At 43.4% G+C, this 16,082-nt stretch overlaps 1 protein-coding gene across 1 annotated transcript in view; it reads left to right on the top strand.

Moving 5' to 3' along the window:
* The window catches only part of PKHD1 (PKHD1 ciliary IPT domain containing fibrocystin/polyductin), a 238,629-nt gene that overhangs the window by 12,818 nt on the left and 209,729 nt on the right, over positions 1–16,082 (top strand). Inside the window, exons 11-24 of the mRNA XM_057382183.1 lie at positions 2,068–2,227; positions 3,098–3,212; positions 4,037–4,312; positions 4,842–4,928; positions 5,726–5,819; positions 6,300–6,442; positions 7,081–7,211; positions 7,989–8,173; positions 8,701–8,839; positions 10,584–10,738; positions 11,258–11,442; positions 11,549–11,671; positions 13,236–13,341; positions 14,622–14,900. Coding sequence (XP_057238166.1) covers positions 2,068–2,227; positions 3,098–3,212; positions 4,037–4,312; positions 4,842–4,928; positions 5,726–5,819; positions 6,300–6,442; positions 7,081–7,211; positions 7,989–8,173; positions 8,701–8,839; positions 10,584–10,738; positions 11,258–11,442; positions 11,549–11,671; positions 13,236–13,341; positions 14,622–14,900 — 2,178 coding nt within the window. The remainder of the gene's footprint in view (positions 1–2,067; positions 2,228–3,097; positions 3,213–4,036; positions 4,313–4,841; positions 4,929–5,725; positions 5,820–6,299; positions 6,443–7,080; positions 7,212–7,988; positions 8,174–8,700; positions 8,840–10,583; positions 10,739–11,257; positions 11,443–11,548; positions 11,672–13,235; positions 13,342–14,621; positions 14,901–16,082) is intronic.

A 16,082-nucleotide genomic window follows, 5' to 3' on the forward strand; every position in this document is an offset into this window, starting at 1 on the left:
GCTGAGAAGGATGGGGCTGCTCAGATTGGAGAAAGGAAGGATCCAAGGACACCTTGGAGCACCTTCCTGTGCYTGAAGGGGATCCAACAGAGCAACCTGCTCTAGTAGAAGGTGTCCCTGTTTGTGGAACAAATTGTTTGTAACATCCTATTGTGGTTTGAACGAATTTAATGAGGGTGAACACTCCCAAGTTCCAGCAAACCCCCCTCCTTTCCCCATTCAGGTCCTAGAGACAAACTTCTCCACAGAGAGGAAAGTGAAAAGAAAATGAAAAAAAAATATTTAACAAAACAACAACAACAACAAAATAATATGCCCACAAAGAAGAGATGGGGAAAAAAATTATAAAACAAAAAAAAAACTGTGGGACCAGCTGTTGGATCTTAAAGCTTTTCTCTTCCCTCCTGGGAGTGGCTTCCCCACCGAGGCCCCCAGAGGGGTTGGACAGAATTGCTCCGGTGGTTCACTGGAGGATCTTTCTCGTCTGTCGTGCCACGGGAACCTTCTAATTCTCAGATGATGAAGGACAAAAAGAAAAATCAAGGAAATAAAACAAGTCCAAAAAAGAGGGAAAAAAGGAGAAATCCCAGACAGGAGGCAGCTTCTTCCCCATCACTGAGCCTGAGACTCCTYCAGGAATGTGTGTGACTTGTACTTCTCCCTCCCATTGTCCTTGAAGGGAGGAACACCAGAAAACAAATCAGAGCAGTCTCAACTAAAGTATAGTTACAGAAGGGTAACTTTCCTTTAACATAAGCAGATGATAGGAATACACATACTCAGCTACACTAGGACATGTCCTTTCCAACCCAAACCATTCTACCCCTCTGAGATGGGTTTTTGCTGTGGCTCAGCTGTGTTTCCAAACATCCCACAGCACCTCTGCCTCCTTTTCCTGCTGGCAGGTGTTCCCTGCAGAGTGAAGCACATCTCTCCCCGGGAAATCAGATGCACCACCGACCCCTTTGGGGAGGGAAGGGGACTGGGTACCCCCCAGCCAGGTAAGATCCTCGACTGAAACTCCAAACAGGAAAACAAACACAGAAATGCAGGGCAGAAACCCTTTGCTGGTGAAAGCAATCGAAAAACAGGGCTTTCCAAAGCAGGGCTTTGACAGCAAGCCAGTTTCTTTTGGGGTTGGTGGAGAAGGGGGCTGTAAAATAATMAAAARGYTGGAGCAYCTYTGCTGTGGGGAAAGACTGATKAGAGAGRTGGGGTTGTCCAGCCTGGAGAAGGCTCCAGGGAGATCTGAGAGCCCCTTCCRGTGCCTAAAGGGGAATTGAAGAAATATGGGGATAAACTATTAGTAGGGTCTGTGGTGATAGGACAGGGGGTGATGGTGTTAAATTAAAAGGGAGCTTATTTAAATTAGATAAAAAATACCTAAGGAAGGTGTTTTTTTATAGAGAGGGAGTTGAGGCCCTGGCACAGGTTGCCCAGAGAGGKGGTGGGTGCTCCATCCCTGACACATTCAAGGCTGGTTTGGGTGCAGCTCAGAGCAACCTTCCCTGGCTGGAGATGTCCCTGCTCATGGCAGRGGKTTGGTCTGGATAAACTCRAAYGGTCCCTTCCAACCCAAATCAGTCCATGATTCTACAGCCAGGAAAACCAAGGTGGAGAGCTCGGCCCATGAGGTGCAGGCAGGAGATGGTGGGAGGAAGGTCAGACTGGTGTGGGAAATGGAGGGRAAATATGGATAATATTTAGAGGAAGGATGGCTGAACTGGAATCACTACAGAGGCTTCTGGGGACCCTCCTTGAGTGGAGAACTGCAGTAGGAGATTGAGGTGCATAAAAAGAGCCTTAACTTTGGCTGTGGGTCACCTCAGTGCCTTTTCCTGCAAGAGCAGATGTGTGAGCTGGTTGGATGCTCTGCTCTCCGCAGAATTTCGTTATTTCTGGTGGCAGATTTATTTCAAGGTAAAACAAATTCCCTAAGGCGAGATCTGTGTTCTGCCTTAGACTGCAAAACACGCCACAAACAGAACCAATTTATTATTAAAATTTTCTCCCTGGCCTGTCTCCTACACCACTGATTCCAGCATGTGCCCTGGGATTTCTGCTGAGAACGCTTTTGTTTTAACTTTCTAGGAAACAGAGGGCTTCTCTTTGAAGTCTGGGATGATGCCTCTGATCTGASAGAAGCAGGCCCTGGATACAGATGGCAGTTTGTACCTAATGCCAGCTCCCCTGTAAGGTTTCTGTCTGGGGCAAAGGAGTCCTTCAGGTACTCAGTGATCTTAAAAAGACACGAAGCCACGGCAATCACCTTTAGCAGTGTAAGGTGCAGCAAAAACACCTGACAGCCCTTTATAGCAGAGCCTCACTGCATAGCTCCTAWAAATCAAAGCAAACCCTTTGCTCTGAGGTCCTTTTGAAGCTTAAAATATGCGGTAGAGTGTTTTATTTCTTCCCCTTTTTTGCCTTCCCTCAGTATTTTTGCTCTACCTGGCCTAGATATGCTGAAATGCGACTAAAAGAAAAAAAAAAAAAGAAAATGCTGTGGAAGCAGAAGGAGCTGCAGTTTGAGGGTGTTYAGGGCTGGAGCTCTGGCCAGATGTGGAAGGGCAGATTCTCAGCTGATGCTGGCAGCAAAGGTGGAGTTAATACAAATAATTAAATTCCTGAACTGTGTTGGTTCCCATTGCCTCTTCAGTTATGACCTTGAAAAACCGTGCAATGTGCTTGAATTCTTACATTTTTCTGCCACTTCTCTGTTTTTCCGTTGTTTGATTCTGAGTGTGGTTTTGGCTTTTTTCTTCATGTTCAGGGTTAAGGCTTTACTTGAGAAGAAATGCACAAAAGCGGGCACCCACAAAATCGTACTTTGTTTCACRTGGCTGTTTTTTCTTTCCTTTTTGAAACTTTTGTAAAGCATAATTGACATTTAATGTGAAATTGGGTCATTTTGAGGTTACTTCATTTTAAAATAACTAGTTTTGTTTTGTTAAAACTTGGTTTAAAGATGTTTTCTTGTTCACTCAGTGTGTGTTAGGGTTGGGTGTGGGGATAGTTTGTTGTTTTGGTTTTTTTTGGTTTTTTTTTTTTTTTTTTCTGAAAATTTGCTGTATATTATGGATGTTCTGGTTTTGCTCAGCTCCAGACTGCGTGGATTTTTTGTGGCTCCTCAGACCAACAATTACACCTTCTGGATTCAGGCAGATGGGCAGGCTTCTCTCTACTTAAGTTTGTCCCAAGATCCAGAACAGAAGGTATTACCCTTGGTGGAGRAAAAGGAGATGAAATGAAAAATGAGGATGAAAAGGGTTTCAATTAAGGTGATAACAAGTGGGAATTTCCTCAGAGTGAATTGGTTTATTGTCTCTTATAAATATATTGCAAAGTGAAATCTGTGTGATTATATTTGATAATTTATATTGKCCCTGTCAGTTGTTTAGCTCATAAAAAGCTCACTCTTGCAACCAGTCATTGATTATTTTTCCATAATCTTTTTTTTTTTTTGTTAGTTCAGCACATTTCTGTCTGAACCAAAGCCACCCATGAAAAGTCATTTGGGGAACTATTCCTAGTGCTAGGATAAGCCATAAGAATTATCTTCTTTATGCTATTGAACCTTGAACCAAAGCCTTTTGAGATTTACAGGAAAAAAAACCCTTCCTATTATACACAATTTCTTTTTCCTGTATAATAGGAAGGAAYTTTTCATCCATCAACCCACTGTTATAATTTAKAAACATAATTTTTTTTTGTTTGTTTTGGGAGCTGTGGCATTGGACAGAATGCYTTGGGGGCTGSAGAAATGTCACTAACTGGTTTAATRGCTTCAAAGAGATATGGWTATTGGGAAGAAATTCTTAACTCTGAGGGTGGTGAGGCCCTKKSACAGGATGCCCAGAGAAGCTGTGGCTGCCCCWGGATCCCTGGAAGTGTCCAAGGCCAGGCTGGATGGGGCTTGGATCACCCTGGGATAGTGGAAGGTGTCTGCCAATGGCAGGGGGTGGAATCAGATGGTTTTTAAGGTCCCTTCCAACCCAAACCATTCCYTGATCCTGTGATCTGGTTGYTCTGCCCACAGRTGAGAATTGCYTCTCTCCCTGCTGGCAATTCAGAGTGGTCTGAGAACTGGGTGAAGAACTGGAGCGATCTGTGGCAGCCAAAATCCCAGAAATTTGAGCTGACTGCTGGCTCCAGGTACTACCTGGAAGCCCTGCACCATGGAAAAACCCCCAGCAAGGGGATGAGAATTGGAGTCCAGATACACAACACGTGGCTGAACCCCCGTGTGGTGGACAATTACTACACAGAGAGGCACGAAATCCGGGCTCGTGCCCTGCACATCCCAGAAGTGCAGGTCAGTGACCCTGGGAGCTGGACTGACCTTGARAGAGGTGACAGAGAAGACAAAAAATCCTAACTGTAACTGTCTCATTGGTGTTAATGTGCAAAATATTCTTCCRCCTTCTTTTCAGCATTCTGAGACAGCAGGTGAGAAGAGCACAGTGAGCTGAAGCTGTCTATGGTTTTAAAATAAATTAGTGTGTGTGTGTGTAAACCCTCAGGGGTGGGGGAAGATTTTTCCTGATGGTTGAACTCCCGCAGGTCAGGAATTTTAAGGACTGTTTGCAGAGTTCTTGTATCCCTTGTGCTCCTGKTAATGTAAAAATGCTGTTCCTTGTGTCAGAACAGACCATGGAGGGCAGGAGCAGTTTGAGAGCAGCTGAAGTGACTCYTGGAAGGGATTCTTGGTTTGCAGAGGCTTAAAAAGGCAAAATGCTGGCTTTAAAATCCTCCTCAGCAGAAGATGCCGGGTTTGAAGTGTCTGTGTCTCCTGCAGCTTCCATCTTTTTTCATTTCTTTATTGGCTTCTCTTTCTTTGTCAGATGTTAACTGTGTCTGGTACGGGTTCTTTCAGTATCTCCTGGAATGGCACACGGAGAATAATCCCCACAAATGCTACAGCTCTCCAGGTGAGTGCCATGAAACACAGACACAGGGACCTCTGCTGGGGTGGGGCTGAGAACCTCTGGTACCTGACAGCAGTTAAACTTTGGCCCAGAAGCTGAGAAAAGTTTGTGATGTAGGGGTAATTTTTTTCTTTTTCTGAGAATGTGTTGCAATGTGATTTAAAAAAAATTTCAATTATTATATTTATTTATTTATCTATCCAGTTTTTTATTTATATTTCTGTATTCATTTTCTAATTTTAGCTTTTAATTTTTATTTTTAAAATTTTTATTTTTTAATTTTTTTGTTTTTATTTGTAATAATTTTTCTTTTTTCTTTTTCTTTTTCTTTTAAATTTTTTTATTTTTTATTTTTTATTTTTTTGAGTGTTGATTCCTCAGTGTATTCTAAGCATATCACAACATTAAGGTATCTTGGAATTTCATTGATCCAGATCCTTGGACTCCTCCTCCAAGGTCAGATGTGCAATGTGTGTCTCTGGCTTCTTCAAAAGCTTAATCTTGTGATTTGGCATTTTATCAGCATTAAAATGACCCTGAGTGACAGCTCCATGACAGTTATTAGGCTGAGGATGTCTCACACCCCTGAAAGCTGTCAGACATCACAATTTACACTTTGTTGAGATAAATTTTATTCTTTTATTATTTAATATTTTTATTTTTTAATATTTGGCTACCTGCTTGTTCAGAGCTGCTGTGCCACTGRTCCCTGGCTGATGAAAAATGATAATATGTGCGTTGAAGTCGCTGTTGAAATGATTGTAACTGACTGCTTTTCACTTTCTTAATTTCTTGTRAAGGTGCAAACAGCAATAGAGGAACTCCTTTCAATAGGATGTGAAACTGAGCCAACTTCTGCTAAAATCCTTTTCCACCRGGGTTTTGAGAAAGAAGGTGAGGAACTTTTGTGCCAAATAAGCAATATTTACTGAGTATTTATTCAGCAGTGAGAATTGATCCACTTGAATGACATAAATGTTCTTTAAACTTTTAATAGTAGTAAATTTACACTTTTAATGGGTATAAGTACATGTTTATGTTTATCATCGATTCATTGTGTGTCTGTATTAAAAAAAAGAAGATGATTGATATAATAATCATAGTGATAGAATATCCTGACTTGGAAGGGATCCACAAGGATCATCGAGTCCAAATCCTGGCCCTGTATGGGACAGCCTCAGGATTCAAACACTTCTTGATCTCTGGAGGAGAATACTTAAAGCAGGACTATTTGACAATTTCTGGATACCCACTGGCTGTATTTTCATGAATCTTGAAGCTTGGCTGGGCTGGTGTCTTCTGAATCACTTTGAAACCTCTCATTTCCTCTTATTTGGTTGTTTTTTTTGTATTTTTTTTTCTTATATCTATCAGATATAAAGAGCATCCTCACCACAGGACACGTTGTCAGTGRAACAGAGCCTTTCTGTGGGAGGTTCAGTGTCCACAGACCAAACCAGTTGGTGAAAACTTCCCCATCAGCACCACCAAGATATGACCTGACTGAATACACACATGTGAGTGGCTTGCACTGGGCACTGAATGCTCAGAGCCTAATCTGCAACATAAATTTTCTTGGTCTGCTTAGAATTTCCCTCAAATCTACAAGGAATCGTGTCCTAGCACAGAGCAGAGTGTCTTTTATTGGCTGTGTGAGTGGTTTTGGGTCTCTGAAATGCAGATATTGTTTAGTACGCCTGGCTGTTATCCATTCCTGGGGATACAACCCTTGCTATGGGTAAAGAAAAAGTGGGGTGGTGTTGGGGAAAGGTGGAATATGCAGGGATGATTATTTCTTGGCAAAAGGAAACAAAAAAACCCTTTGTCATCTGGTGGTCCATTATTGCTCATTTTTATGTTCATCTCCTACTTCTTTTAAGAGGAATAAACCCAAAACCTCAGGGAAATGACAGGGGCCATTTTGATGCCATGTCACCTGAATGCCACAAACCCTTTTCTGTATTTCCTATTCCCTCTCCAGGTCTCTTGGAGCCCCTTTGGGCATTGGGAGGGGCTCTAAAATCTCCATGGAGTCTTCTCCAGAGCAAACAACCCCAATGTTAAACCAGAATTGAAATAAAATATTATATCTTCCATGTACGTTATATATAAATAACCTGTGTCTTGATTTGTGAAATTTTTCCCATTTTTCCAGGTGTGTTTTGCACATAAAGGTCAAATGAGCAACGTCCTTCATCTCTCAGTGTCGTACACCAATGTTTCTTCATGGTCAGTGAGGAGGAACCTCACCTGCCTGTGGGACTTCAATGAAACCAACTCTAAAAGGTATCTAGAAGCATAATTTTGGTTATCAGAGATTACATTTTCTATCATGAGAAAGGACAGTAGGAAAACCGAGGAAAATTCTTATATAGGAAAAAGTTGTCAGTTGGGGTAAGCTGATGCAAGCTCTGTCCCTGCAGAGGCACCCCTGGAATGTATTTCCATATTTTTTTGAGTAAATTTCCATATTTCTTGCTACATGCACTCTCCGACCTCAGTGAAACATGGGTATACTTGAAGATTTTTGAGGATATCCATTTCCCAGTTTCTTTCCAAATAGATTTTCTTCAATAAGAGAGAGAATTGATTGTTTTTTCCCTCCACGCTTTGAAAATCAGTGTAGCCTTTGATTTTCTTTACTCACTTAAAATTTCATGGGTGGAAAACATTTGGCAGCAGATTTAAAGCTTAGGGCAGGCAGATTTAAAAAAAAAAATCAGGAGAGTTTGAAGAACTTGGAGAGAGTGAGGGGATTAAATTCTGGATTGACTTCCACTGAGGTCACTGATGCTATTGAGGAATTTTGCAAAAAATAAAGCAGGTGTAGCCATTCCCAAATCTCACCCTAGTGATTCAGAGGGGGATACATTAGCAGAGCTCTAAATCCTCATTTCTCACTCTGGGGAACCCAGCAAGAACAGGATGAGTGATCACAAACCCCTGAGCACATGCTTTGTGCATGAGTAAATACCAGTAGTGATAACAACAGTACCTAATGTCATCTGGAATCATCACAATCACCTCAAATTTGATTATTTTCCCAACCCTGGTGTCTTCCAGCTGGACATTTACCTGCACTGACCTCTGGAAGAGGTGTGGGAATCTCTCTGTGCTTCTCCAGGACCTCCCAGCCAATTCCCCAGTATTTGTGCACCAGATAGACTTGCAGAGCCCTGCASTGCAAGAAGAAACATCTGGATCATTTTATCTGGATGAGCTCATCATCGCAGACAGAGSTGTAACTGGTAAAGGATTTTTGGTTTTTTTTCCTCCCAGATATTCCACTAAATCTAGTGATCAATCTGGACAAAACTTTTTCAAAGGGAGATTTCACAACAGTCACAAAAATAATTTTGTTTTCTTGAACTTATATTTTTTTTTGTGTGTGTGACAGCAGTTGAGAAGGAATTGCCAAAATATCAGTATTCTTGGTTTATTTGGAAATATATTTCTACAAATACATTTTATTTGGAAATGTATTTCTACAAATGGAACAGACTCTGGTGAACTCAGCGTCCCTGGAAAGTTTCAAAAAATGTGTGGATGTAGCACTTGGGGACATGGGTTAATGGTGAACTGGAGAATGGTTGGGCTTGATGGACTTAGAGACCTTTTCCAATCTTGATGATTCTATGGAATATAATTAAAAATAAACAAAAAAAAAAAAACCCAAACCCGAAATCAGGTGTTTCCAGCTATGAAATAACAATAACCTGGGCACAATCACCTYTKCTCTSCTTGCTCTAATRKATGTTTGTGTTTTTTCTTTCAGTTTCTCAGAGAAACCCCAATCCCCCACGATTGGGCGGGAGAATAATTGAAGCAGTGTCTGTGGTGGGGTCTCCTCCCACCTACAACKTGTCCTGGAGGGTGTCTGGCTGTGGTGCCAGTCTGCCCCTTCTCTCCCCAAGGTAGGGACAGTGAGCAGATCATCTCAGTGCCCTGTAACACCTCCTGCAGTTTCTCTGGAGCTGTTGTCAGCTGATTTCAGCTGCTGAGAATGAGAGGTGCTTAAGAAATCTGAGGTAACTTCGGTGTAAAATGTGCTTGGGACACCAAGGTGGGTGTAGAGCTGGAAGGAAATCTGATGATAAATATCATCCAGAGGTGTTTCCAAAACACCTTTAATGGCACCAATSACATTGGCCAGTTGTCATTAAATAACACTTTAGGAATTGGAAGTCCACTTTAGGTGTCCTTGTTCGCTGAGATGAGGTTTCTGTTCCTCCCAACTGTGAAAGAGGGATCAGAACCATAGGCTACAACTGGATCAGAGACTGCAACATTGAAGGTTTGTCCTGGCAGAAAATAAGTCTGGTAAAAAAGTTGGGTCAGATGTCCAGCTGGGTCAAATTTAGCATCCTGACACAAACCACCCATGGTAAGGGCAGGGATGGGAATACAGGGTGATTTTTGTGATGATTGAGATGTGTAATCAGAGGTGCAATCAAAAGAAAGAGGGAAAATCTTTACTCCGGAGTGGAGCCTGAAGACTGACACTGGAATGCTACAAACAGCACTGATGACCATATTTTTTGGACTGAATTTAGAAAAAAATGAGGGGAAAAAAATGCCATGAGCATCATTATTGAGGTGAGGAAAATGCCTAGGAGAGAAGGTTTAGGAAGAGCTGCCTGTTTAGGTAATAAAAAGAGGATCAAGAAATGGATTGATCACAGTACCTCCCACCAGGGAAAAAAAAAATAAACGGTTCTTGGCACGGGTGAGCTTTTRTATCTCACAGAGGAAGATATTAAAGAAAAGCAGGAATCAGCACAAGMTTTAAAAATGGGTGGGATGAACACTGTTTTTGGACATCTTCAAAAGAAACCTGGCWCTTTCTCTTCACTGTGATTTAATTCAGTACAACTCCTATTCCTGTTGGAACGGGAATATTAGCTAAAATATTCCCTAATATCTGACGTACCAGCTGTGCAGAAGTGATCCTTTTGGCTTTGTTTCTGGAAATCTGCCCTGCAGGGGCCACTTGTTATCCAGACACTGAGCACACGGTGGCATCGTTGTACCACAGAGAGGCTGCTTTTCCTCTGAAACACGAGAATTTCAGTGAAGAAGGAGAAAAGCATTTTAACTTTTAGAAATCGGATCTTGGGTGAACCTKATTTACTCCAATACAGATGTGGTGTTTAGGGGCATGGTTTGACAGTGGACCTAGTGAGGCTGGGTTAATAATTGGTCTCAATCTTAGGGGTCTTTTCCAACCTTAGTGATTGCACAGTATGGAATCTCACTGTAACTCGGGAAAGTTGAGATTTTCATGGACTCGAAGAGATTACAGGGAGAAGTAGGAAATATTTTTGCTTTGTTGTCGCAGATGCTGTCCAGGCTGCACTGAGCTGGTCCTTTAGGAGCCACCAGTATTGGGGTAGTGCTCTCTGGTGCTTGATGGTGTGAAAATTATTTCTTCAATCATGAATTTTAAAAGGTTTCTATTGTTTCTATTGTGTGCACTGCCTGCATACTGCAGTTAGAAGTTGGGAAAATCTGGTTTTGCTTGAGCTCTGGGCACATTCCCCTTAAATCTTTGAAGGGTGTTGTTCCCACACTGTCCCTTGGCTGTTGGGGACATGGGGGTGTCAGGAATGGGGATCTCCACCGCTGATTCCTTCCTGTGACCTCCTCTCTGTCCCACAGAGGTGCAGTGCTTCGGGAGGGCTCTGAGRAGCACGGGCTCCTCTACATCTCCACGGAGGATGTGAGGGTCAGCCTCACCATCCAGAGGGTGCAGGAGTCATCCCCACCTCTTGGAGGAACTTTCCACATCCACTTGGCCAACACAGTGATACCAGGTAAGGGAAAACGTGAGCCAGGGCCTGGATTTCCCAAGCAGGAAGGGAGGAGTCAATTGCCAGGTGAGCTTTGGCTGCCCCATTGCTGATGTGCTCAAGGCCAGGTTGGTTGTTATTAAATTGTGCAGATGATCTTCACATTAGACATGAGGAAGAATTTTTTTATGATGAGGTTGGTGAAACAGTAGCACAGGTTGCCCAGGGAGGTGCTGGAAGCCCCATTCCTAGAAATATTTGAGGTCAGGTTGGGTGGGGCTTTGAGTAACCTGGTCTGGGGTTCGTTGTGTGGATTAGATGGTCTTTAAAGGTTCTTTCCAATCCAGATCATTCTATGATCCTATTCTAGATTCAATGATCTTTTGCTGTTTAAGGTCCAATGAATTTCACTCTTTTGGCAGTTGCAGAGGTTTAAACCATGACAGTCTTGCCCTAGTAATGAAACCCTTTCCTTTCCCAGGAGCAGGCAGATGTTCCCTCCTGRGGATGGAGATATCCACTGCTCCCCRATSTMTTTTGCAGGTGTTTCAGTGCACATCTCCTCCCTCCAGCTCCGCAGGCTTTTGCAGGACAATGTGAATAACTTTACAGCTCCCTTCTTCAACACCAGTGACTTCACTGTGACCAGAGACTCCAGCTCGTGCTATGAAAGTGTCTGGACACTGACTTGGAAAAAAACAGCTGGGGACTTGCCCAATCTTATCAGTGTACAGTAATTTCCTTTGCTAATTCCCATTCAGTCTTTGGCCTTGGCTGATTTGCTCTCACAGGACACAAAAGGATGAGAAACTTAAATTCTTTGATCTTTGCCAGGTCTCTGCTGAAAACCTCACTGGTCTGAAGCCAACTGTTTCTGCTCGTGTGGTTTATGATGGGGGTGTGTTTATTGGACCAATATTTGGGGACATGCTTGCTACCCTCCATAACCAAACACAGGTGGGTTGATGTGCTCTCACACTTTTCACTGCTTCAGCAGGGTTGTGTAGATCCAGGAGTCTCATAGGTATTTGGGTACCTCGTTCTGCCACTAAATCCTTTCAGAAATCTGATGTTCTGTGCTATAAATTTCTCATGTTTTGCTGCCTGATATGTGGAGCAGGACTTGTTGCCAAGAGTTGCTGCAGGTGGGGAGAATGCTGATCATGAGTGATGGAAGATAATTTTTTTTTTTTTTAAGCAGTGACCAAGGGATGAAAATCTCTGAAATCCCACCCTTGGTGGGTCCTGTGGTGCTGGCCACCAAAAATGGGAATGACAGAATTGCTCTGCATCCCTCCATTACACTGGTGGGCAAAATAAATGAGTTTGTGGCTGGGATGGTCATCTGTGAGTTGGACAAGTCCTGAGCCTCTGTGGATCTCAATTCCCCAAGTGGGAAAAGAGAGAAAGGAGAGCTTCTTGGCTGAAGGAGGAATCATTCCAGTCTGCTGGATGGACAAATGTGGTTCCACCTCTGCTCTCAGATRTTGCAGAACCGTGGCTGTTGCTGGTTTTGTGTCCAGCAGACTCACAGGCACTGTGGCAGCAACAGGATGATGCTGGATCTGCTCCAAACCCAGCTGTGCAACATCTGGGGCCAGCTCCTCCTGTTTTTTTGATGAACCTGGTTCCCAGGTGTGAGGATTGCTCTTCTTTCAGTGACTCAGCCACCTACGAGATCGTTTCCATCTGTGCTGCACAAACCCTCGAACACCCCAAGTGAAACAAGACCAGCAGCAAACACATTTTCTGGTAGTTTTTGGAGCTTTATTCTGGCTAGCTGCTAGCTCAAGTATAAAAGTGTCCCTCTAATTATTGTGTCTCTGTTAAAAAAGAGTTCTTTGCAGGTCTGTGCTCCTTGCATTTCTTTGGGACAGACTGCTTTGCTTTTTGCAGGCATTGATGTACTCTCCTGGCACATCCTTAACACCTGGAGAGAGATAAAGAGGGGCTCTTTTATGCCCTATCCTTTTCCAGTTGATTCTTCTAAACTATCAAGATTTCATGAGGGATATCCCTTGATATCTCTTTTAGATAATCAAGATCCCAGCCCAGCTTATTTCCTTCAGCGTGAAAAACAGAGGGCAAAAAATAAAATTGAGGGTGGCATGCTGAGAAGACACTTTGTGGGTTTCATTTTAATTAGTCTTACAGGGTGCTTTAAAYATAATAAACTTATCCCCAAGGCAAAGTGGAAGAACTGGGGGAAGGCAAGAACCATCTTCAGTGGATGAAGAACAGGAGTTTGAGGAGCTGTGGGTCCCAGCAAGGTGGGAGATAAACTGATGCAGCATCCAAAGCAGTGCTCTGCTGTGCTCTGAATGAGCCCTAGAAATTGCAATTTGAATTTGCAATTAAATTGGCAGTGAGATTGCAGCAGGGCGTGATCAGCTCTCTGCCTGTGCCCTGTTCTAACCCTGGGTGCTCTCAGTGGCTACCAGCACCTACCAGGCTGTTGTGGCTCTAGAAAACACCTCTGTTCTCTTGCCAGCTTTAAGGTGACCCTCTCCTCTGTCCCCAGGTGGTGGTGGCTGTGAATGATGTCCTTGCAAACTGTTCTGGCTCCTGCTCTTTCCAGTTCAGCCGGGAATTGACGCCCATAGTCAGAGATGTGGAGTATTCATCAGGTAACAGGGCTCTATGTCTGAACAGTGGCAAAAAACTCTGTTTTGTGAAAAAGATCTGCCAGATGCTGGCAATTTTGCATGTATGTGCATCCTTTTGATGCCTAAAATCAGGCTCGGCTGAAAAAAAGGAGAGACAAACTTAAGAGAATGAGAACAGACAACTTTAATCCAGGCCTACTGATACATTAGTGTAGACAAAGCCTCCTCCTGCACCCAAAATGGACCCTGAGTCATGATATTTTCACCTTTTATAAATTCTGTCTCATTAACATATTGGACCTCAATTCCCCAATGATATTTTCAGGTGTTGATGTCAACCACCCCAAACTTGGTCCCCCCCCAACTCTCTGTTGTTTCCATATTTTGGGGCTCTGAGGCAGCGAGACGTCCTTGGGTTCAGGCTCAGAGAGGAATTGCTTTGTCTAAAGATGGGAGAACAGTGTTTTTTTGTGCTATACTAAAGAAGAATACAGATGCATGGAAATATAGAAACTAAAAAATCCTAAGGCATCACTTTGGGAAACTTTTTATGGAAACTGCACCTTTGCTGGGTTGCTTCTGATCAGCTCTGGTTCCAGACATGTTGAGTGCACAAACRTGTCCTGAGAAGGGCAGCAGAGCTGGGAAGGGTCTGGAGCACAAAACTGATGAGGAGCAGCTGAAGGGAGGCTCAGTCTGGAGAAAAGGAGGTTCAGGGGGGACCTTTTCACTCTCCACAACTCCCTGAAAGGAGGGGGCAGCCAGGGCAGGTCGGGCTCTGCTACCAGAGAACAGTGACAGGGTGATAAGAAATGGTCTCAACCTTCATCAAAAGAGTTTAGAACAGATATTAGGAAAAGAATTCTCATTGAATGGGTTGTCAGGCTCTGGAACAGGCTGCCCAGGGTGGAATCACCATCCCTGGAAGGGTTCAGAAGGCTTGTGGATGTGGCATTTGGGGACRYGGTTTAGAGGTGATCTCAGAGGTCTTTTCAGCCTTAATTACTCTGTGATTCTATGGGAGAGGCATAAAGGGGAGAGAAACAATGGCAGGTTTGGTACCTAAAATAAAAGACAGCTCTTGACTCAAGCTATTTGCAATAAAAATTTAGGGAAAAAGGTAATAGGTTGATAGGAACAGGCAGGAATGGGTGTTATGTGGGACAATGAGAGATCACCAGCGCTGTAGTTTTTAGGCTGTCCTGACGAAGCTGGAAAAAACTTTTAACTGTTGGCTGAAATGAAATTCTGGGCATTGCTGCACCAAAATTTGAGTGACCTTGATGTTCATATTCCTTCAGGTGAAGGGCCCCAGGCCACAGTGGTGATCAGGGGAGATGGTTTTGGCGAGGAGCAGTTGGCCCTGCAGGTGCAGGTGAGCAGCAGGAGCTGCCACGTCACAGCTCTGAATCAAACAGGACTGGTTTGCCATGTGCCGAGGCTGCCGGTCGGGATCCACCAGGTGACACTGCTGGTGACACCTCATGGCTTTGCCATCAACGGCACCACAGGACAAGGGATCTTCCTGGCAGTGGAKCCAAGGCTGGGAGCTGTTGARCCTCCTTCGACTTCAGARWTTGGTAGGTGTGAACCCTCCAAGGGAGCTGCTTCCTGTTTCTTCCTCTTCATAACGTGTTTTGGTTCTTCTGTATTTTTGCTAGCAAGATTTTCACCTGATGAAGAAAAAGTTGTATGGCTGGACACATTGTGTGTGCCCCAAATCACAGTCAAAAATCACTTAAACACTGACAGACTTCCTTTGGCTCTTTTTGCAGGCAAACTGCAGTTTCCCAAGCAGTTTTATTTGGGAATTATATTTTCAAGTGAACATATATTCATTTCTTCAAATCATTAGTGTTTTGTGCTCATCCTCCCATATCCATTTGACACGTATCTTTGTTATATTTGAATTAATTTGGCCTAATTAAAGTGGGTTTTAGGTAAAATTTCTTCACTGGAATAGTTGTCARTCATTGGGACAGGTTGCCCAGGGCATCAGTGGAGTCACCATCCCTGGAGAGATTTAAAAGATGTGGATGTGGTACCAGGGACATGGGTTAGGGGTGGGCCTGGCAATGCTGGGTTAATGGCTGGACTCAATGATCTTACAGGGCTCATTCAGCCTTAATTATCCATGATTCTGTAAAGCTGAAATGGTTAAATTTAGGATAATCCCAGTCCTATTGAAGCAATTTGTATTCTGAGGGATAAAATGGAAAACTCACCTGTGTTTAGACACAAAGCTAAGAAACGTAGAGAAGTTCAAACTAAACCGAATTTCCTTCCATTCCCACTATTCCTCCTCTCCTGGAAATATAAGAGGAGACAAAGACTGATAAATTCCATACCTGAAGACGAGTGCTGGAAAAAAGTATTTTGTTTGGGTGTGCGGTTGTTTGGTTTTTTTTGGTTTTTTTTTTTGAGAGGGAAGAGTCTCCTCAACCCAAAGACAAACGTGGAAATCAGTCTTGATAGACCTTGGCTGTGCAGTGAAGGAAAGTCTCAGATTATCCCTTGTTTTCAAGGAGCAAGGAATGCACAAGAAACAGCACAAACSAGGTCTATTCTGACAGCAAATGTTGCCCAGTCACTTTTCTGGAAATCCCCTCTCTGCATTTTTGAGATCATGGTAACAATGACCACTGAGAGCAGTACTGGCCTCAACCTGGCTTGGAGATYTGATTGTGCCATGCTTGGCCACCTTGGGGCAGCCAGAGAAAAGGAATGATGGCCACTAAACCTCTCCATGGATGAGCCTGGGA

Source organism: Malurus melanocephalus, unplaced genomic scaffold, assembly GCF_030028575.1.
Source record: "Malurus melanocephalus ecotype Western Australia unplaced genomic scaffold, MMel_1.1 scaffold_553, whole genome shotgun sequence".
Taxonomy (NCBI): Eukaryota; Metazoa; Chordata; class Aves; order Passeriformes; family Maluridae; genus Malurus; species Malurus melanocephalus.